This window comes from Centrocercus urophasianus, unplaced genomic scaffold (assembly GCF_019232065.1).
Source record: "Centrocercus urophasianus isolate 14NV4802_14NV808 unplaced genomic scaffold, USGS_Curo_1.0 seq_20, whole genome shotgun sequence".
NCBI classification, from domain to species: domain Eukaryota; kingdom Metazoa; phylum Chordata; class Aves; order Galliformes; family Phasianidae; genus Centrocercus; species Centrocercus urophasianus.
The window spans coordinates 17,114,167-17,135,089 of NW_024884756.1; the positions used below are offsets into that span (position 1 = coordinate 17,114,167).

Genomic DNA, 20,923 nt, shown 5'->3' on the forward strand with positions numbered 1-20,923 from the left:
TGGAGTTTTGGAAAATGTGTTTGTTGCAGGTGTATGAACAATTTTCTATAGACCAGTTTTGTAGGTCCAAAGGTTTTCAAAGCAATTACTGTCCTTGCTAGTAGTAACAATGAATTCTCTAGCTTGCCAGACAAGACACGATGCTCTATTTTGTGGTTTCAGGATGTTAGCTTTCCCAGATGTCACTTGCCCTGCTGAGCTTCAAGAAGTGCATACTTTCACACCAATCTGATTCAAAAAAAACCAAAAAACCACCAGCAAATTGAAGTTATACCTCTTGTCAAAAATCTATAAAACAGAAAACATTTTATGTTTATTTAATGCCCGCCATCACTTGATTCCTTCAAGTCACAACACACAAGCAAAACTTTTCAGCCTCCAGCAGCTCTCTGAATGACACGTCTTGCCAGTAGCTCATGGATGGAAATTTTACAGATGCCTTCTACATAAGACAAAGATAGTATGAGAATGATTTCAACTCCTGATGGTATGTAACTGTGTTTTCTACTAAGTATTCACATTCAATTCAGATTTTTTGTAGTTTGTTAAAGCTTCCTATAAACTACTATATATTATTGTTCATAGCCATATTATGACAGTGCCGAGGAACCACTTACTCACTGTTCTAATAGTTCAGGCACTCTTTTGCTTGAGACAGTTTGTGGCTTGTAACCTGTAAAGTGGGCCACAGAAATCACTAAAACACAGTACTTTTAGTTTAAATCCTAGTGCGGTGGTTTTGCAAAAATCAAGAAAAACAGAAAGAGGAAGGATAAAGGAGGGCTGATCTAAACTTGTGCGTAATTTTACTTATAGAATCGTAGAATTGTTTGGGCTGGAAGGGACACCTTTCCCTAGACCAAGCTGGCCAACTAACCTGGCCTTGAACAGCTATCCGGTGAAGGGAAAGCAGGTTTCTTTTCCTTGGTATAACAATAACCCAGGAAAGATACAATCACCATGCTCCAGGCCTGCATCGCATCATGGCTGTATGCTACCCATTTTAGACTTGTTGAACTATAAGACAAGCTGTCAGTCAGACACTGAGAACCCACCAACAAGGCAACAAGGCACAGCCTCCATGAAATGCAATTTGATTCTTGAGAGGGAAAAGCTTGCGTTCCATCAATGGTATGGAAAGCTGTAAAAGGAAAATAACTTATCCGTAACAAAAGGATATTGTGCCATCAAGGCTGGGCAGAGCTGACTATTTGGCATAAAAACACAGTGCATCATAATAAAATCATTTAAAACAGAATCTGTGAAAAGAAAAGAAAGAAAATAGCAAATTGAGCATTTGGGGGAACACAAGAATGAGGCTTCTTTAAGTGAAAAAACCTTATTAGTTCTTGGTAGATAATAAAGGTGTCATTTTGCACTTTGTAGACATTAAGTATGAAAATATAAATGAATCAATATGTGCTGAAATATTAATCTTTTACTCATTCGTTTGGATTTAATTGCATTTATGTTAAGAGGTTTCTGCCTGTGTCAAAAGAAAGTTTGGCCCAGCATAAAGAAAATAAACTAGAATAGTCTGTACAAAAATGAAACATTTGGGTATATTCCTCCTCAAGAGTGTAGAGATCTAGAGGAGTCACTTATACAGTGCAACTTTTCAGGTAAAAGAAACACTTCAAAATGCTGTAAGCAAGTGATGTCAGAGAAAATACGGTGAGATAATTGCAGCCTGACGTTGCACCATTGCCTCACTGTAATTCATATTTGAAAATCTCTCAGTTGACAAAGCATCTCCAGAATGGTGGGACTTTTTCTTGCATAATACGCAGGACAAGGTGAATTTTAACTGTTCTTAAATTAAGGGACTGCAAAAATCAAAACTGAGATTTTCTAGCTGTCTGAACTCCTATAACCTAAAAATAGCCTGGCTTGTGAATTGTGATATTTTTGTCCCATGGGATGCGTGTATAATCTTGTCACTGGTTGTAAGGGTCAAAGTTTGAAAGGATTTGAAAAACAATTTAGTTAAGAAAAACGTATAAAATACAGGCATAGTATGAACAGTGAAGTTGCTATTATATACTTTCGGATTTAAAGAGGAGCATTCTGCCTGTAATCCTAATAATTAGGTATCTATGAGAAGTATAATTGTTATTCTTAAAAGTGATTAAAACATACAGCGTAGAAGGATTTCTGTAATCTTTCAATTCTTCCACTATTTATGGTCCACTGTACACATCTCTCCAGTACGCTGAGGTCAGTAACAGACTAGCTGAGGATTAACAGCTTTGAATATATACTTTTTAGACATCTGCAATGTCAAAAAACTTGCTAAAGCAATATCCTGTAGCTTAACATAAAAGTCTCTGCATCACTTTATCATAATAAGGATTATTTTTGTTCCTGAATCTCTTTTTTTCTCCTAAATTAGAGTACTTACTGATAGTAAAGCAGTAAATATTTCTATCCTTAGAGGTAAATTCGCTGTTCTCTTTACACTAATGAAAAGCATCCTAGTAAGTGCAGCTACAGCAACCTACATTCTTGGGACTCAGCCCATGGTGTGCTGAGTTCTTCTCCTTTATGTAAAAATCCTTCTTTCCCTGCACACAGGAAAGTATCACAAACAAGCAATGTAAAAATAATGCGATAAGGATATAAAAGTGTGAGTAAGCTTATCCTCGTATGCAACAAAATGGCTGGAGGGATCAAGCCAGTTCAAAGTATCAGGTGACAACCAAAATAATAAGTTTGAGTACCATTACCTTCTGGTGGTAATGCATGCTCTTTTCTGGCGTTATAGCTGTGCTTATTTAAAGTTCTGACTAGTGGTCTGGCATCTTCTGAGATTCTGCTGTTCTACTCAGAACTGAAGGTATAAATACAATAGAGCAGAAAGAGTGAATTGTTGTCTTTAATCCCGGATTTCTTATGTTTTCTGAGGTTGTTTCACTGCATAGTTTTTATTCTGGGAAAAACGTCTACTAGTTTCTTTTCAAAACATCACGTTACAGCACACTGCCAGCAAGACTTTATGCAGTAATAACAACCACAACAATACAGTTTTTGTCACGCACCTGTTGCTTCATTTAAAGTTGCTTCAAGGCGCATAGTTTCTAGAAAGTGCTCTAAAATTTTCTCTGGAGTTCCTGACATCACAATATATCTGAGAGAGGGAAAGGAGCAGTTAGTGTCTCATAGACAGAACAAGAAATCAAGAAACATTTGCACGCTAAGCGAGAAAATAAAGAGTGCTAAGTGCAAAAACCTGCTCTGACCAGAATTTCTGAGTGTCTTAGGATGAGACCACACACAGTCTTTGTTGCCCTTTGTAATGCATACAGTAACGCTCTCTATCCTACCCAGGGAGAGTGAGATGACAGACAGCCCCCTTCCTGTACAAGTACTCTCCTATAACATCACCACAGTTATGCTGCAATCAACAGAACTGCACTGGTGCAAACCCAGGGAAGTGCAATCAGAAATGCTTCTCCACAGAGCATGAATATCTCAGTAATGACAGCAATTCGTAGTCATTAGAGGGTCTTAACAGACTTACTATGGGCATGAAATGAGAACTGGTTTGTATCACTGTCAGAGCAAGCAAACAATTTTCTCCAGTATCTTTGACAGGGTCTGGTATGAGAAGATGGGAGCAGATGAATACCACGCTGAACCTTCAGATTTGTGTAACACCTTAGATAGCTGAGGAAAGTAAGCTTTTGGAAGAGGATAAACTGATTATTGTACCATTTCCAGGACTAAAATGAAGGAGGTGATTAGACCAGTGCAGTAGTTGGGTTACCCTGTCCAATGCAGAAATACAGGCAACATTTTAAGAACCAGCAGATCAGAATGTCACAGGATAGTACCACACTTGTCCTGCCATCTTTTTTTTTTTTTTTGACTCTCCTTGCAGATCAGATTTTTTTTTTTTTTTAATCTTTCCCTCCACTCTTTCAATCTTTGCATTTCTTTTTTTTCTTTTCTTTCTTTCTTTTTTTTTTTTTTTTTTTGGAATCCAAATGATGAAGTATGAAACTTTAAAAAAAATGAAAGAAAGAAAGAAAGAAAAAACCCTGAGAAGTGAAGATACTTGCTCCTGCTGAGAAATAAGTGGTGGAGCTGAGCTCCTGGGAGCTCCTCCTCACTTTGAGCACTGACCGTCACAGTTCTTTTACCTGCCAACCCCTTTGGAAAAACTGTATTGATGTCCCAAGAACACAAACACTTGTTAAGCCAGTGCACATTCTCACAGAGATACTAACCAAGTATCTAAGTGAGTGAAGCAGAGAAATCACAGGTTGCTGTACTCTGAATATGAAAGCGAAAATGAACAGTGAAGTGACTTGCAGGGCTGCTGGATTTATCCTGCATGAGTGTGATCACCCATAAAGAGAGAAGTTAGATCTTGGGAGTGAGAACTTCAGAGCTTTGAAGCAAAATTGTCACTGTATGAAACCATGGCTCTGGGAGCTACATCTCCTCAGGAGAGGAGGCAATAGAATCCAAACTACAGCTCAGAGGATTTGCTCACAAAATGAAGTTTTCACCAAGATGAAGATGGAGAAAATGAGTTTCTTGTTTGACTGGATGTGCTGGGGAACAATTCTGGATTGTAGAACATTTCTCCAGTTCAAATGCTATGTACCAGTTTAGTGAACAAAGCCCAAAGGGCAGTTCATCTTTAGAGACAGCATCAGAGATGTGAACTATCTGCTTGTAGGCAAAACAGCAAGCCTTCAAGAAGCTTCTCTTTGAGGCCCAGTGATTTTCCAAAGTACTGAGCACTCAACAAACTAACTCCAGTAACACATTGTATAAATCCGAACGCAGTAACTTTGATTTGGACTCTCAAGCATAAAAGTAGCCATTTACTCTACCTATTAAGAAAAAAAGGAAAAATCATCTTCAAGTCAGTTAACTCACTTTGAAAGATTTTAAACAAAAAGATGTTGCCTATGCAGGGCTAACAAAGTAATATGACTGCTGAAAAGCAGCCAGTGAGCTTTCAAAGTAACTTCCTCTCTCATGTTGCTTGTGTTCACTGTCATAGTTATCAGCTAAAGTTCCCTCACTAGCAAATTGATGGGACCCAAATGCTGGCCACCTGCGTAAAATATCTACAGAAATGAATTCTTCTTACTTACCTGCGAATAGTCCTGAAATGTAAGTTGTAAAATAACCTGGCACCATTAATGTCTCCAGCTATTTTTATCAAATGCTGAACAAGAAAATGTTAAGTAATAGAAGTAATGCTGTTGCAAAGAGTTTGCAAAGAAAGTTCCATTTAAAATACATTTAAATAAAATTGTCACTTTTGAAAGTATTCAAAACATGTATTTGGTCAAAGAAAATGGATTTAAGTTTATGATCAAGTTACTGTGCACATCAGCTGTAGAAGCAAATCCACTGACTGCAGTCAAGTTTCCCTAGAAACTTGAGGAAAAATTAGCCCTAAGAGTATATAATTTCTTTGATCTTTTTTCTAGTAGATCAAGTGAAGGATGAAATGGTAGTTTCTGAAATACATGAAATGTGTGAAATAAAAAGAATGGTTTATTTAACTATTCAAAAGTCTTTACATAACTTTATATTCAATTTTGCAGATAAAATACTTATGTGAAATCCCAGATCAGATAAAATCTATACCCAGAAACACAATTTACCCCCCAGTAAATAAATTTTTTGTTGTTGTTGTTTTTTGGGTTTTTTTTTTTTTTTTTTGAGAAAAAAGTGAAGAATTCAAATTTCTTTTCTAAAGAAAACGATTATGTGACAGGAAATTGTCCATCCACTTGTAAATAAGGCAATTACAAACCCTTTGGGGGTTTAACCAACATTTGGAATTATAATAGCCTCAGTCCATTCTTATCACAGTAGCATCCAAACACAAATGTACTTTTCCCCTTTCAGAAAGAAAGTAAAGAAACTATAAGGAGTATTTTTATTACAGTGCAAACCTGTTCTGTAAGATAAGCTGTGCGATTTTCATTGCATGAAATCATCATTTGTTTATAAATAGTATGTATAAAACACTTATAATCCAGAATTTAAAATCCAGAATGAAAATATCTGCACTTAACAATAAAACAGTGTATTTCCTCATGTCTTTTACACAGTAGCTCTGCTTAATGGGGTTTCAGCATTCTCCATGTGTAGTCTATTTAGAAGCTATTATATGAGATAAGTATTTACAGTGAGATCCTTACAGAATTATTGTGTAAAGTCATAGAATTTGTGTACGGCTAGAAATGGATGTATTATGCACTGTGGGACAAGTGATGGGCTTATGATTAAAAAAATAAAAGAAAATTGTATATATTCTGCACTCTTCCATAGATTGAGAGGATATGCTATTGTCTGGTTAATAATACAGAAGAAAAAGTGAATCATCATCTAAAATGGTGAATGGTAACATACTTGTGTTGAGGCTGTGAACTTCCTTGATTAGAAACTCTGTTTCCTGCTGGGATCTTCTCCAACACCAAGACATCCTGGTCATGTTCTTTGAGCCTCACAGTATTTGCTTCCACATCCTGAAAGATAAGTTAATATTAAGAAAGAAATTGCACTGATTTGGCTGATTAGTTACTCTGAAAAAGTGCACAACTCAAACACAATAATGTATCATTTTTCTAGCACGGTACTCTGTCTGGGCTGATTTAATTGCTGAATTACTAGGCATGCTCTAATTCCAATACAGGATGATAGTGTATTTTACTTTCTATACTACGAATGATCATAAAACAGCTTGTATTTGGTTGCAGGTTTGAGTTACAGAATTACAGCTCAATTTTGGAATATATTTGCTCTGACTTTAATAACTGTAAAATTAAGCTGAGAATATCTTTTTAGAGTCCTATGGTAAAAACATCTGTACATCTACCTGTAAGTTAGTACATTTACCACTTGATTCTGCCTTGAACCTATAGAGTTTAAGGCACATGCCACTGATCTGTCTGGGAGATAAGATCTTGTTTTATTCACTATTTGGATGAGAGATCACTTTGGAATCAAAGACAAACTCAGCACTAAGCAAATTCTAGATTTACAGGCATGTGAGAGATAGAGTCCAATTGCTTCTGTTTTCATGGCTGAGGTAGGAACCAAAAAGCAGGAAAAATTATTATTCTTTGCTTGATCTTCTAGATTGTCTCATCTCTGCTCTGTAATTAGAGAACACTCCAAACATGGTTGTTGATATGAATATATCCACGCAAATAAGATAAAATCGAGAAAGATTTACAAGTTCTGACATCATGCTGCCAGAGCAGACCTTCCCACACCCACCCTAAGGATTCTGTTGAAGTCCTCTTTGTCTACCCTCAAGAAGTGGCAGTTGTCTTCACGTAGAACGATAGATGCTGCTCTGGGAGCATCATTCACAAGTGCTAGCTTGCCAAAATCATCTCCTTCATGTAGAGTACACACCACACCCTGCACAGAGCAAAACATTTATATGCAGAAACCCATCATTACTGTGGATTCTATTGAAAAACCTTATACAAACACCGGACTTCACAATCAAATACCAAAACAAATGTATTTGGCAGGAAATCAACAGCCAAAATAATGACTAGGAAACAATACTTGATAACTGGTTATTACTATTACTAAAGAAAGACAAGAATAGAAAAGAATTGGCTTGTTCTCTGAAATTACATTCAGCATGAAGGACTCTTCTAGCCCTTCTCAAGACAGAAAGATGTTCTTTGCTTTGTTCAAGGAGGCGCTGAAAAAGAAAATCTAATTTGCAGTACATAACAACATATCTCCAGATTGTGCAAAGCCATTTACTTGAATTTACAGTAATGGATGATCTGGCTCTCCCTCTGTGAAATTCACTAGTTCTTGTGCAAGATTTTGGTGAAATGCTTGGTGCGGACTCTCATTCACAGAATGAGAAATTAGTAGAGAAACAGGGATTTTTAAAGACTCAAGGGATTGCTGCATACCAAAGTCCTTGACAAAACTCTCTTAAACAGGAAATTCAGTAGAGATACTTTTAAGACTGAAACTTTATCAAAATGAAGAGGTGACATAAATTTGGCAGGGTCACGTTCAGCTTGATAACCTCTAGCCACAGAGCTGCTCATCAGACATACTTGACATCTGTGATAAGTCAGTGGTATAAATGTAAGAGAAGATGGTGGTAAAAGTTACAGGACAAAAATCCCCATGAGATGCAAACCTGCTAATTCCCCGAATTCCAGCAAATGACACTGTTCTAAAGATACTGATGTCACTGTGTTGAATTATACTCAGAATGTGTTTAATATATACCAAAATCATATAGCAATCAACTAGAAGCACAGTCAAAGAAACCAGTGGATCATTTCTTAACAAAACAACACTTGATTTGTTTCCTCAGATAATTAATTCTACTCTAAATTAAAGTGCATTCCTTCATAGTTTATTCTTACAATTTCAATAATAAGAATTACATAAAAAAGAATTCTGAAAGATGTACCTTGCCATAAATGACTACGTTTACTGATCCCTTTAGGATAATGTACCAAGATGTACCTTCTTCTCCCTGATTAAATACTACAAAAGAGAGAAAAGTTTTATGGTGAGAATATAGTTATTCAAAACACAAATGGGCCAGATTCTGCATTCAATAAAATTCAAGTTAACTATTACAGACATATTCATGATTGCCTTGAAAAAGGTCATCTTGTGATTTAACAAGCCACTGCCTTCAGATTTTATGGAAAAAAACCACACCCATATAGGAATTATTTTATTGCGCTGACATGAAGACTACTTCTATTTTGTATGACAATTGCAACAACTCCTCTACCATAATATATCAGACGACCAATTTCTAGTCAACACACAGACTCGGATCCCACCAGAAGCACAGTGTTCTAATCCAATTGTCTAGCAGCTGTGAATTTGACATTCATTTGGTAAAACCTTTTAGTATAAATAGCATGCACTTTATGTCCTTTATTTTGGGCAGTAAGATGGCTTCTTGATACAAAGAAAACATTAAATTACATTTTAAATAAAGATTGGACCAAACCAAAATTCCAGATACAAACTCATCCAAATCACAGGTGTTGTAAATATCCAACCATGACTATAGACTTAATTTTGCTACAACCCCTGCAACGGGTAGCAGACTAAATTAGCACCTAATACAGGTTTTGAACATCGACTGCCAGTCAAGTCTGAGGAGTGCATGTAAGTTTATTCTCTTGTCATTTAAACATTAAGAACACAAACGTTTGTGCCACAGATAAGAAAGAAGATCTGACAGGATTCTTTTTACTTACAGACCGTTCCAGCTTTGGGATGCGACTCGAAAATGAGGACACCTGCTAATTCTCGCTTTACCTTGAAATAGAGAGAAATTATAGCTTTCAGATGTATTTTATTTTTCCACGTTTTATACAGTATAACCCAACCACTCTTCCTCCTTCCTCTGCGCCATTCAGCACTTATACAGTCATGCAGTCAGGCGGTTGCCTGCTTCTCTCAGGCTCCTGTTCCCAACTGATTGGCTTCATTTCACAAGTTCTGTGTTTACCCCCTGCAAATGACTCAGGAAAGGGCTCCCTTTAGACAGTTATCCACATCTTTCTTCATATAAATACAAATGAAACCATATTAACAATTAACATGATGGAAAAACGTAACCACTAATAGCTAATCTATTAAAGAAGATTGCTAGCAATTGCCAGTTACTCCATGGGGCTCTGTGGTACACCTGTTCTTCCCTGAGAAATCAATATCTTCCCCCTACAGATTTAAATTGGCCACTTCTGCTGTGTCAAGCTGTGAGGCACAGCCATCCGGGACGTGCTGAGATCCCTCTCTGGCCCAAACAGACAAAATGCCCAGTTCACCACCTCCTCCAAGAACTGCAGAACGTGACACTGCACTTGACATCCACCTGTTCTTCTTTGGGTTTTTATTACTCTGGTGTGATTGACTCTGATTAAAAGAGAAGTTATTTCTAGTGAGAAAGCTGCTGTTTGAAACTGCTTTTTCTCTCTGTAAAAACACCATTGGCATTATTTTCACAAAGTAACAGCAGCACTGCAAAGCTCACATTATCCTGAGTGTTTCTGTATGCTTAATCTCTCTCCCCACACAACCACGAGTCTCCACTGACTTTGAGGCCAATTACCAGGCAGAGGGATTCTTATTTTCAGAGAATATCAGCTGGTGATAAGCTGCTTCAGAGAGACTACTAGGTAACTTCAAACTGCCAAATACAAATCAAAAGCTGGCTCCAACATCTATTTAAGTAGCAGTGTTTTCACACCATTCTCCCATATGTTTAATCTGAGAACAGTTGTATTTCAAGATGGATAATCTTTAGGCCATTAAGTAAGTTTTGGGCAGAAACCCTCAAATTCTGGACACAATGCAGACAACTAGATGGTGGCTGTATCTCTTAAAATGAGTAGACAAATTCAGGGTCTGATATCCTAACAGCATGCACCAAACCCTTGCTTGGGTGCCCAGCAGAAACATTCCACACCAGCTATCTCTCCCCGAGCTCCTTCCTGATAGACTGCACAGAGCACTCCTTGTTTGCACTATGTGTAAGAAGAGGGATAGAGAGAGTTTGGACGTTCCTTATTAGAGCACTGACAAATGAACACACCTGCAGGCCTGTTATTTCTATAACAATTAAGCCAACAACTCGCCTATATCCTGTGCCCAAAGGCAAAGAAGCTTTAATAAGGTCAGGAATATGCCACCATTAGCACTGTTATGCACATTGTGGAGAGCTTTCACATCCCATATGTATCCCCAGATGTCATCTCCGTTGTTTCAGTCACTTGTCTCTGCAGTGAATGAGTCCTCTTGATGAAGCCAAGGATTTTATTTGTTTTTAACACTATGTTACATAATTGTTTTTCATTTATACATGTTCACAGACTTCTCCAGCAGGGATTAGTTCACTACCACGAACTTGAGTTTTATCCATTTTACTTTCTGCTGCCTGCAGCTTACCTAGAAAAGTTACTATTTTTGGAATTATGCCTTGCTTAAAACGAATAAGCATTTATAATTTGCTTTCAAGCTGATTGATCATTAATCTTCCTGTTCATGGGAGCAGTGTTGCCTATTGATCCTCTAAAGAATTTCTCCAAGCAAGAAGTGATTTCCGTCCTCTGCTTTACTTCATGAGACAAAAAAATAAGCCACCGTTTCCAAATTCTTAATAGAAACATACAAGAACCACATTTTTTGCATTTCCTCAAAATGCCAAGTATTTCTTGAAGTCCATATCATTTGCCGTATTTCTTGCTTTGAATTCTAACCTCAAATCTGAGTTTCTTCTGATGTGGGAATATATGTGGTTTTTTTTTTTTGTTTGTTTTTGTCTTGGTTGTATCTGTAGCATCAATAGTGTTCTCCACTCCCTGTATCTTGTCTAGGACAGCTTCTTACTGAAATCTTTAATTACCTTTTATTCCATATTCCAAAGATGCATAAGGATTTTGGCTGGCTGTTCCCTCTTACCTCAGTTACCAATTCTGGGTGTATATTCTGTTTGAAAAACATTGCCCATATGTTACATTTTTGCACAGAGTACTATCTATAATGCAGTTCCATAATTATCTCCATCAGTCCAAGTTAGCAGAAATCGAGAGCTTCCAAAGAAGCTGTTATGGAAAATAAGTCTACCTTTTGACTGGCTTTCTTTTTCTGAAAGCACTAAAAGCTTGCCGCTACCAAGTGTTGTTTAGCTTGTTTCAGTTGCTTACACAGTGAATAACTGCTGGTGAGACTTTCAACAGTTGCATTCTCTCCTCCAGGTATTTTCTGCACATAATTCATTCTTGCTTTTCTGTACTGTTCTTGCCCGCTCAGAGGGAATGCATGTGATGAGTTTTCCTTCAATCTAGGACCAGACTCCAACAGCCAGCACTTCACAGAATACCATTCTGTACCATGTAATTCCTTCTCCTAACCAGTTCAAGACAAGACTTCTTAAAGTTCAAAAATCAAACATCTGTTCTGCTGAAATTCAGTAGCATCACAACCCCAGGTGTGAAGTCAGATACCACACATCTCAATTTAAACTCACATTTGGACCCAGACAGAGGCACCTGCAACAGGTGAGGGAGCTCTGGGCTGCACAGAAACATACAAAGATCATTTTAGCTAATATCCAAACACAATCTAGATATGTGGTACTCATATGTGGGAATACCATCATTGCATGGAAAAAATACAAATGGGAAGGGTGGTAGAAGCTCCTATTTGAATGCACGAATTCAAACTTCCTATTGGAAATAAGCTATGTGTTTAAAATCACTTACTGTGGTAGAAAGATGAGATAAGGCTTTAATGTGAAGAAGTTCTTCGTATATAATTTCTAAATCATCTATACTTCTCTGACCAGGCCTATAGACAGAAGATAAAAGAACATCAAAATGCAATAAACCCCCAAAAGAAAATCTTCAGAGAAGTACAAAATAACCCATAATGCTACTGTATAGTCTATTGAATATGTCGGTTACGTTTTTAGGTAAAACATAATTGTATGCTGGATATGACTCAATTAAACCATGCATTTTGCAGAAGCAGAGAAAAAGAATAAGTATCACATCAAGCCAAGACAAGAACAGGAACTCATTTAGACATTTTTACATCTTCATAAAAGGCAGATTTTTTGCTAAAAAAAAAAAAATACATTGAGTTTTAATATTACTGCCCAAGCTGATGTAGAGTAACACTCATTTCAGGATAAGAAAAAAAGGCCGTGCAGGAGTATGTATAGGCCATTCTGAGTCCAGAGCCACCTCCAGCACTCTGCTCTGCAGGGGTGTGTGCCCAGCTTCTGTTATACAACCTATCATTCTTTTACTAGGTCTAAAGAGCAGCAGCTTTGCCAGTTGTACCAAGTCACTGAAGCACACGTTCCTTTCCTGCAGCAGCAGGGCTGTTGAAGCTCACTGTCGCTGAGTACTAGAGCACTGCAATGACCTTGACTGCTGCCTACTGCTCACCAGGACATGACATCCATTTCAGTCACAAACATGGTGTGCACCATATGGCTACAGAAAACAATACAGCCCCTAAGCACCTTTACTTCATTCACCATGGCAACCACCTTACAAAGACCTGATTTGGCAGCTTTCTTGAAGAAATCAAGCGTTCTGTATGTAAAATGGTCAGATAAATCAGAAATTATATATAAAGACCTGTTCCTTTCAAAAGGACTCCAAAGCCCTGGATGAGACCTGTACTATTTTTCACGAGGCATTAATTAGGTGTAGCAAATGGACAATTGTAGTGCTTTGTAAAGGAGCGCCTGAATTTCTGCTGCACAAATTCCAGGAGTAAGCAGTGCATCCCAGTGGACATCAAATGACTGCTCCAGAGTTAATGCTGAGTGCTGTTGTTCAGCCACATAGGTAAGTAAGGACCACTCAGTTTTTCTATCTTCTTTCACTGAGAAACACAAGATGCTGCCATGAATAAAACGCATGCATCAACAAAGGAATATTCTTCCCATAGGATAACAAGGAATGAGGCTCTCGGTGTGGTTTAAGAAGCTGCATTTCTGCAGAGCCATACACTAGCAGATTTACTGATTCCTAAAAAAAAGAACAAATGCTCTGAGGACTGCAACAAATTAGTAGGACAGACGAATTTCTGGACAGTACTAAAGGATCTGAAACACAAAATCTTTCTCACAGAATATTACAGGACAGTTCAACACCTAAAGGATCAGGAGAATCATCCCGGATATAGCGGTCCACAGTTTTTCTGTGTAAAATCCACTTGGTTCAACAGCCTGTCTAGATCATGTGAGAAATAGAGAGAGCATCCGGCAGTCATGCCACTTTGCAGCTGTATCTCATTTTTCTACAAAATAAGCTAGACAGAGACTTCTTTTGGAAGAAAGAAATACTGACAAGTCATAGAAAATACAAGGACAACTGACCTCTTCTCTGCCAAGCAAATTGTATTTTTTATCTATTCTTCATTTACCAGTGACACACACTTATTATTGCCAGATGAAAGATCAATTTGTAACAAAATGCCTTGGATCAAATTCTTTCTTCATACAGAATAGAATACGGTTAGGAAGAAATAGAATCTGATCCGGTACTGCTGTGCCCTCTAGTGACTCATTATTTTCTGTTTCTAAATCTGGCTTGAAATTACAAGGCTGCCACTCCTAGTGATTTATATGGGGCAGTAACAGCTTAATTAAGTATAAAATAAAGAAAAATAAGTTAGCACCATTCACTTTTCCTTGGAAATGTAAGAAACTGTAGATAAAGATTTTAATAAAAAGTTCTCTCCACAGGAAGTAACAACATGAATTTTATTGCATCCTTGCAAATCCAGCATGTCTTGAAAAACGGAAAAGATTGTGTGTTGAATTTACAAATTCCTGCATGAGATTAGCATATGAATGGATGATGTCTAACTACATCAGATCTCTGTCAAGACAAAAGAGTACGCTCTTCTTTCAGTATGTCCACTTGTGCCCCGTGTTAGCACATTGGGAAGACTAACAATCCATACTGGATATACCCACTCTTTACATCTGCTTCTGCAGATGTCACATGGAGAGATATTAGGCATCACTGCTTCTGTAAAACCTGTGTGGTGACCCACTGATGTTGATTTGTAAGATCCTGCTGTGTAAAGGCCTATTTTCAGCAGGGGACATATTTCAACAGCAATAGCTGGTTACAGACAGGATAATAAACGGCATAGACAGAGAACAAGGCTACACGTTAATGGACAGGAGAACTCAGGTGGTATTAAGTGATCAATAAAAACAGTTCAGTGTTTGGAGAATTTATCAAGGTCAGAGACATTGAGCTTCTCTGTGACTGGGATGTTGACAACAACATAGCACTTTGCCATTGATAAACTATGCACATACAAAAATATCATTGATTATTTCTCATTACGCTGTTAACCAGAAAATTCTCAGATTATAAGAACAATAGAAAAGATCAGAGGCCCCATAATATTGTATGTCAAATAAGCATATCTTTTCAGAGTACAAGTTTTGCCTGCAAGTACTACGAAGTCTGTATAGGAGACAAGAGTAATTTTGCCCACCAGCTGCATCTGAATGTGGAAGTGAATGAACGTTCGTTTACTCTAGCATGAAAGCTAATTACATAATCTTTGTACTTGAATCAGTACCCTTTGATTAACTCCATTTGGATACAAATACTTGTCATAAATAATACCTGCAAATATCACTGAACTGATATGTGGAAAGATTGTTTTACCTGCACTACAAATAACATTTGGTTTATTCAATGTCATTGTCAGAAAACCCCATCAAGGACTATGGAACGTAACACAGTTGTTATGGAGAAATTCAGTATGGTTATTACTGACAGCTGTGTAAAATGATGCCTAAATAAAAATTCTTCAAGACAAAAGAATGGATCTTGTTTATTTTTAAGAGCATCTTCAAAAAACTACGTATTACTAACAGTAATTAAGTTGTTACTATATATGTGTTTATGCCATTCATTACTAAGTTCAGATCTCCCTAGCATCTTGTTCAGTTTTACTCTGCAAGTGACACTAAAATTTGCAAATCAAATGTGGAATCAAAATCTTTGTACTTAGGATAAAATTTGCTGAGTGAAATCACCAAGAACATATGACAGAGAATTACTATTCCACCACACTGTTAATTTACTGGAGACTGTATTAAAACACAACATATAATCCATCTTAGTTAAATATCATTTTCTAATGAACATCACACTCTCCTTAAAGACTTCTGTTACCGCCATGTTCAGCTTTGTACGATAGTATGCTATTTAATTAGGAGTAACCATGTGGTTTGCTATACCTGAATGTTATTAAAATCAACTTAGAATACATTTTCAGCCTGTATTTTCACACTGGAGGATTGAAAAGCTTGTGAGGAAGAGCTGTGTTAATTCTACAGTGACTTGTGCGAGGTCTGCACCTTGCTCAAGGGAACAGAGAGCTGTGTTTGCTGCTTCACAAAAAGCTGTTTTCACATTCACAGTGTATGTGTTTCAAAAAATGGGAAAAAAAAATCCCTCAATAGCAACAAGAGCCTGCAAAAAAAAAATTCCCTGAGCTCTATTCTGTTTTTTAAACTATAGAACATTCTTTTACATTCTTTGACAGTTAAAATGCTGCAGTTAATGTAATAAACAGAGAATTTTTTAAGTCGGCTGTCAAAACAAGTGACACTTTTTTCTAGAGATTTTCAGATTTTGAACAATAGAAAGTACCTTTCAAAGCAACAGCTTCATTATACAATCAAATTCTCAAAGTAATCTTCTCATCAAAGAATATTGTCTTATTTCCTTCATGGTAATTATCGAAGTTCTGCAGCCTCTCCGGAAATGGTAACTGCTACAAAAGGCAGCTGTGCCAGTTTAAAAATTGTGGTCCTGTTCAGGTCACCTGCAGCTACAATCTCTGAAGACCTGACCATCCCTTGAACTTTTGGCAGCTGTAACGGTGTCTAGTCAAAACTAGCAGGACTTTGAGGATTCACAGGGATTTCAGCAGCTTTGATGCACCTCAGCACAGACTGGATTCTCAACTAAAAGGGTCATAACGTATGTAAACTGAATACCAGAAGAGTAGTTAATATGGTGCCTGACAGTACAAACTTGCTCCTGTGAGCAAAGGGCAGCAAAAATAAGCACTTACAGGGACAGAGAAAGGGAAAAATGTCAGATGACTGTCAGTCTTGGGAAAACGCAATTCCCCTCAGTATATTGCATGAAAAATCTCCTATGAATATTCTTTCAGGTGATGCTGTGCAAGTAACAACACAGGGGGGAGAGTGATACTTTTCACAGCATCATATCAACCTTTCAACTCTGCAAGGAGTGCGGATGATAATCAACACTGATCTTGCCAGTGTAAACTTACACTGGCTGATCAGAAAGTCATGATGGAAAGAGAATGTAGTAGGCAGCTGAAAGCACAGTGACCTAAGGGGGCAATTCTCTAAGATCCAACCCGCACTCTGCCTGAGGCAAAGGAGACGGTGCAGAAATGAGGTCACAGCATGCAGGATGCTGCTCATAGTCTCCTGATGACCAGCATCTACTCACAGCCCTCTTTCAATCCTAAGTGGAGAGTGCACAGGATACTTTTGTTAGGAGAAAATACTTCACTTCTCTGACACTATAATAGTTTACATACACACCAGACTTGTTTGTCTATGTGTTTTGTGTGATAGGGATTGTCCTGGACTAGACTTCTACCAAATGTAGGAAAGAGAAACTATTCTGGAACAGTAGGGTTACCCACTTTTATGAGCACAAATACCTGGTTGAACTTCCTGAAATTCAATGCCTTTGTCAGGTTGCTACCTAACCTGTATTCCTAAGTATGTTGACTCACCGTGCAAATAAGATTATGATCTAAATAGACAGCACCGGGACAAGAATAGAGCAGGGAAAGGATTCAGATAGAAACAGAACAAGAACAAGCAGTTGTGCTAGATGGATTCAAGACACTTTTAGCATAAGATTTCTCCTACACAGTAGCCACGGCCCAAGCCAGTCCCAGAACAAAGACAAGCTTTGCCACTGGCCTCAAAAGGAGTAGGATCCAGCTTTATATACTTACCTTTCTTGATGTGACCCTTACAAGAAAATCATTTGTGAGGATGACCTTAAGTAAATCATTATTCTCAGTGCACTTAATTAGCAGTAAAGTATGTCTTCAGTGGCCCCTAAACACTACCTGCATAATAAGGAGACTGCTTTCAATGGAAGGTCGAACAGATATTATATTGGTTGCTTTGAAGACTGTAATGCTGCCTGTAAAGAAGAGGGTTTGCAGAGTGTTCAGTGTGAGCAGAATGTACTGCTGAAAGGATGGTTAGTTAGCCAACCAGTGAGTGAGAAGACATAATCTGATAGCTATGAAAGGGTTAGACAGACATCTTCTGTGGCCTAGGTATAGAAAACATTTATATATTAAAAAAAAAAAAAAAAAAAAAAAAAGCAATGAAAATAAACCCACAGAATCATATTTACACCTTGCTAGTGCAATACAACAGGCAAAGTCCAGACTTTCTCAATTCAATAAACTTCTACCAAACATGAAATTAATTAAGGGCTCCCTATGATGACTAATTGAAAGGCACTTACTGTGCTGACAACCTTTCCATCCAAGCACTGGTAACAACTGAAAGTGGTGTAGTTAACTGAATGGCATACCAGCACTGAAAGTGTTAATGGAACTTGCACCTTACTTTTAGGGATACTCTGAAATGAATAAAAACTTACATGCTGCATTTTTCATAGCCTTTGATGACTATGCTAATACACGTTCTAATTTATGAATAAGGACTGGACATTTCTTGGCATTGACTAACAAACTTAAGAGGCTGAGTAAACCTGTACTAAAATGAAATAACTAGCTAAAGGATGCCTGGTAATACATGTAGCCTTCCCATCTCCCATTGTAACAAGAAAGGTCTATGTTCAGTGTTAATTTACAAATCTGCTTACGGTTTTCTGAGAATCATCCTCATATGAGCATCCGGCCCAATCTGAGACAGAAGCAGCATAGTGTCCTGTAGCTCCTCATCACACTCCTTTTTCTCTTCTTCTGTTGGCAACGGGGCATCTTCACGCTCATCATCCAAAAACCGATAAAATAAGTATTTGTCCTGAAAGTAGTGTTCCTGGTCCACTGAAAACAACAAAACATTTCAGACACTTCACTCTTCCCTCTAAAATTAACTTTGTAGAAATCTGCATAGCACTGCATGTGCTGCAGACATATTTGTGAGGAAGGGAAAGAAAACTCCTAGAAACTTCAAGAGCAACATTTATTTCTCACATGTCTGAATTATATAATTTGGAAGGTACATTTCTAAACTGTGTACAACAAATACTTTCCATAATATTTCCATATATGCACACTGTGGGTGTATATGTATGTACGTGCACACATTCTTCTTGCTAGATCTTTTTCAGTTCTCATTGTTTCAAACCATTTCATTTAAGCAAACAATTCATACTTGGCGAATAGATGCATCAAGAATTTCTAAGGGTTGTACTCTAGCATGAACATCTTAACTGTTTCAGACAGGGCTGAAAAGTAGCAAACCAAGAAGCAGCTAAAATCATGTTCCAGTAATACGTATCATCAATATGTAATATCAGAGTGAAGATCATTGGCCTGTATCTTAGTGGAGAGTGTAAGAGTAAGTCTTCTCTTGGAAGACTGCTAAAGAGAGTCTGTGACACAGCAAAAGACAAACTCTTGGTCTTCCAAGCAAGTCATAATGGTGTGTTGAGCTGGATAGTGTGATGCAGTTGCAACAGCTTGACCCTTCGAATTCAAGACAGTATTAGGCAGGAACGTAAGCTACAGCCTTTTATGAAAGGAAATGGTGGAAACAATCTCTCTTCTCAGAATGTAAAGTTCTCCCTGAGATGTGGGAAGCACAACAGACAATGACTAGAAGCATACTGTAATATGCTGCTGTTCTGAACTTCATAAAACTGTACAAACACAGCTTCAGATATGAATGCTGCTCTAGAAAGCTGAACTTTGGAGGGCTATAACATTCTGCTACCTAGTAAATCCTGCCAAGTGGAACCCACGAGGCAATGTAAAATACAATCAGAAAGCTAGCATAAATTCTAGATCTCTGCACTGGGATATTTGGAGTGCTGAATTTGGGAACCATTCAAAAACCACTGAAAATCATCCCAAAATTATGGATATGAGCAAACCAAAATACTGACAGTCAAGTTAAAAATTTGCAGCATTTGGAAGTGAAGATCAGTTTTATGAACGGCAACATACATCTTGGTTTTGGTTCAGGTGATATCCAGCTTTTGGAACATAATCACAAATCAATGTAATAAGAAGTCTAATTAGAATTGCTACTCTTATGTTGCAATTTCACTGACTTTTCAATATTTTCATAAATTATAAAGGTATGTTGGTAGCAAGATTCAATTGTTATCATCTGTATATTGTATATGCAAATCAAACTTCTGAAGAGGTTTATTTGTAGTTTTTCATTTGGGCTCATGATCACTTTATTTTTCATGAAAATAATCCACAGAAAGACTGGTGGGACACATTCACAAAATTTTAGTCAAGGCTCTGAATTTCTCTAACTTACCATGGTTAAGAACGCCTTCTTCCAGCAATACTTGCCACATACCAACAGCCTGACTTCGTGAATGGACACAAGTACTTTGCTGCATCATCCAGTCAACAAGTTCTGTCCCCACGCAGCATTGCCTGAAGGACAAATGAACAGAAAGGAATGAAAAGGGTGCTAAATCAAGAGAGAGATCATAAACAGTATCTACCAATAATAGTGATACCTCAAACTCTGTTTTAGTCATATCTCACTGTAGAAGACAATGACACTGTCTCTGCCTATATGTCTGAAATACTAGTGAAGGCACTTAAGTTTTGAGAGAATCTGCTCCAAAGATCAGCAAATGTTTAGGGAAATGCAACATCCAGATAATCAGAGTGAGCCTCTAACAGCTGGTCAAAACCATAGCATTGGTGCCACAACCTTCAACCCATATTTCAGAGGAAATCTGCTGTGCATACAATGGGATAGCGAAAGCCTCCAATTTTTCAGCATTCTGCATGAAAACATTTAACATTATAATAGCTCTGCCTATTATAGGGAGAGTGAGTATTATGCGGGTTTTCCTCAATTTGTAACCAAGCTCTGGTTACACTGTACTTAAGGGCACTTGTTTGTATGTTTACAGTGTTTCTGAGACTCTCTCACTCCAAGTTCTAGTCACCTTGCAGCTCCTTACTGACCTGGAGGTGAACAGCAGCAGGCCTCAAGTTGTTCTGCAGAGTGCCAAAGTGGAGTTGGGGAGGAACAAGAAAAAAAAGAGGGGGGGGCCCTGTTGTCACTATGTAAAATTCTCTGTCTTAACACACCCTAACAGAGCGGAACAGAAGCAAAGTAACGTGATCAAAACTGCACAAATCTATA

The 20,923-nt window shown here is 37.7% G+C and overlaps 1 protein-coding gene across 4 annotated transcripts in view; it reads right to left on the reverse strand.

The window, feature by feature from the left end:
• RAPGEF4 (Rap guanine nucleotide exchange factor 4) overlaps positions 1 to 20,923 on the reverse strand; it is a 142,966-nt gene that overhangs the window by 32,167 nt on the left and 89,876 nt on the right. For all 4 annotated transcript variants that reach the window (XM_042822544.1, XM_042822542.1, XM_042822540.1 and 1 more), the window contains 9 exons: positions 20,075 to 20,196; positions 18,441 to 18,624; positions 12,255 to 12,339; positions 9,246 to 9,306; positions 8,435 to 8,511; positions 7,255 to 7,401; positions 6,385 to 6,500; positions 3,039 to 3,127; positions 1,181 to 1,259 (listed from right to left, as the gene is read on the reverse strand). In XM_042822544.1, the coding sequence (XP_042678478.1) occupies positions 1,181 to 1,259; positions 3,039 to 3,127; positions 6,385 to 6,500; positions 7,255 to 7,401; positions 8,435 to 8,511; positions 9,246 to 9,306; positions 12,255 to 12,339; positions 18,441 to 18,624; positions 20,075 to 20,196 (960 nt within the window). The remainder of the gene's footprint in view (positions 1 to 1,180; positions 1,260 to 3,038; positions 3,128 to 6,384; positions 6,501 to 7,254; positions 7,402 to 8,434; positions 8,512 to 9,245; positions 9,307 to 12,254; positions 12,340 to 18,440; positions 18,625 to 20,074; positions 20,197 to 20,923) is intronic.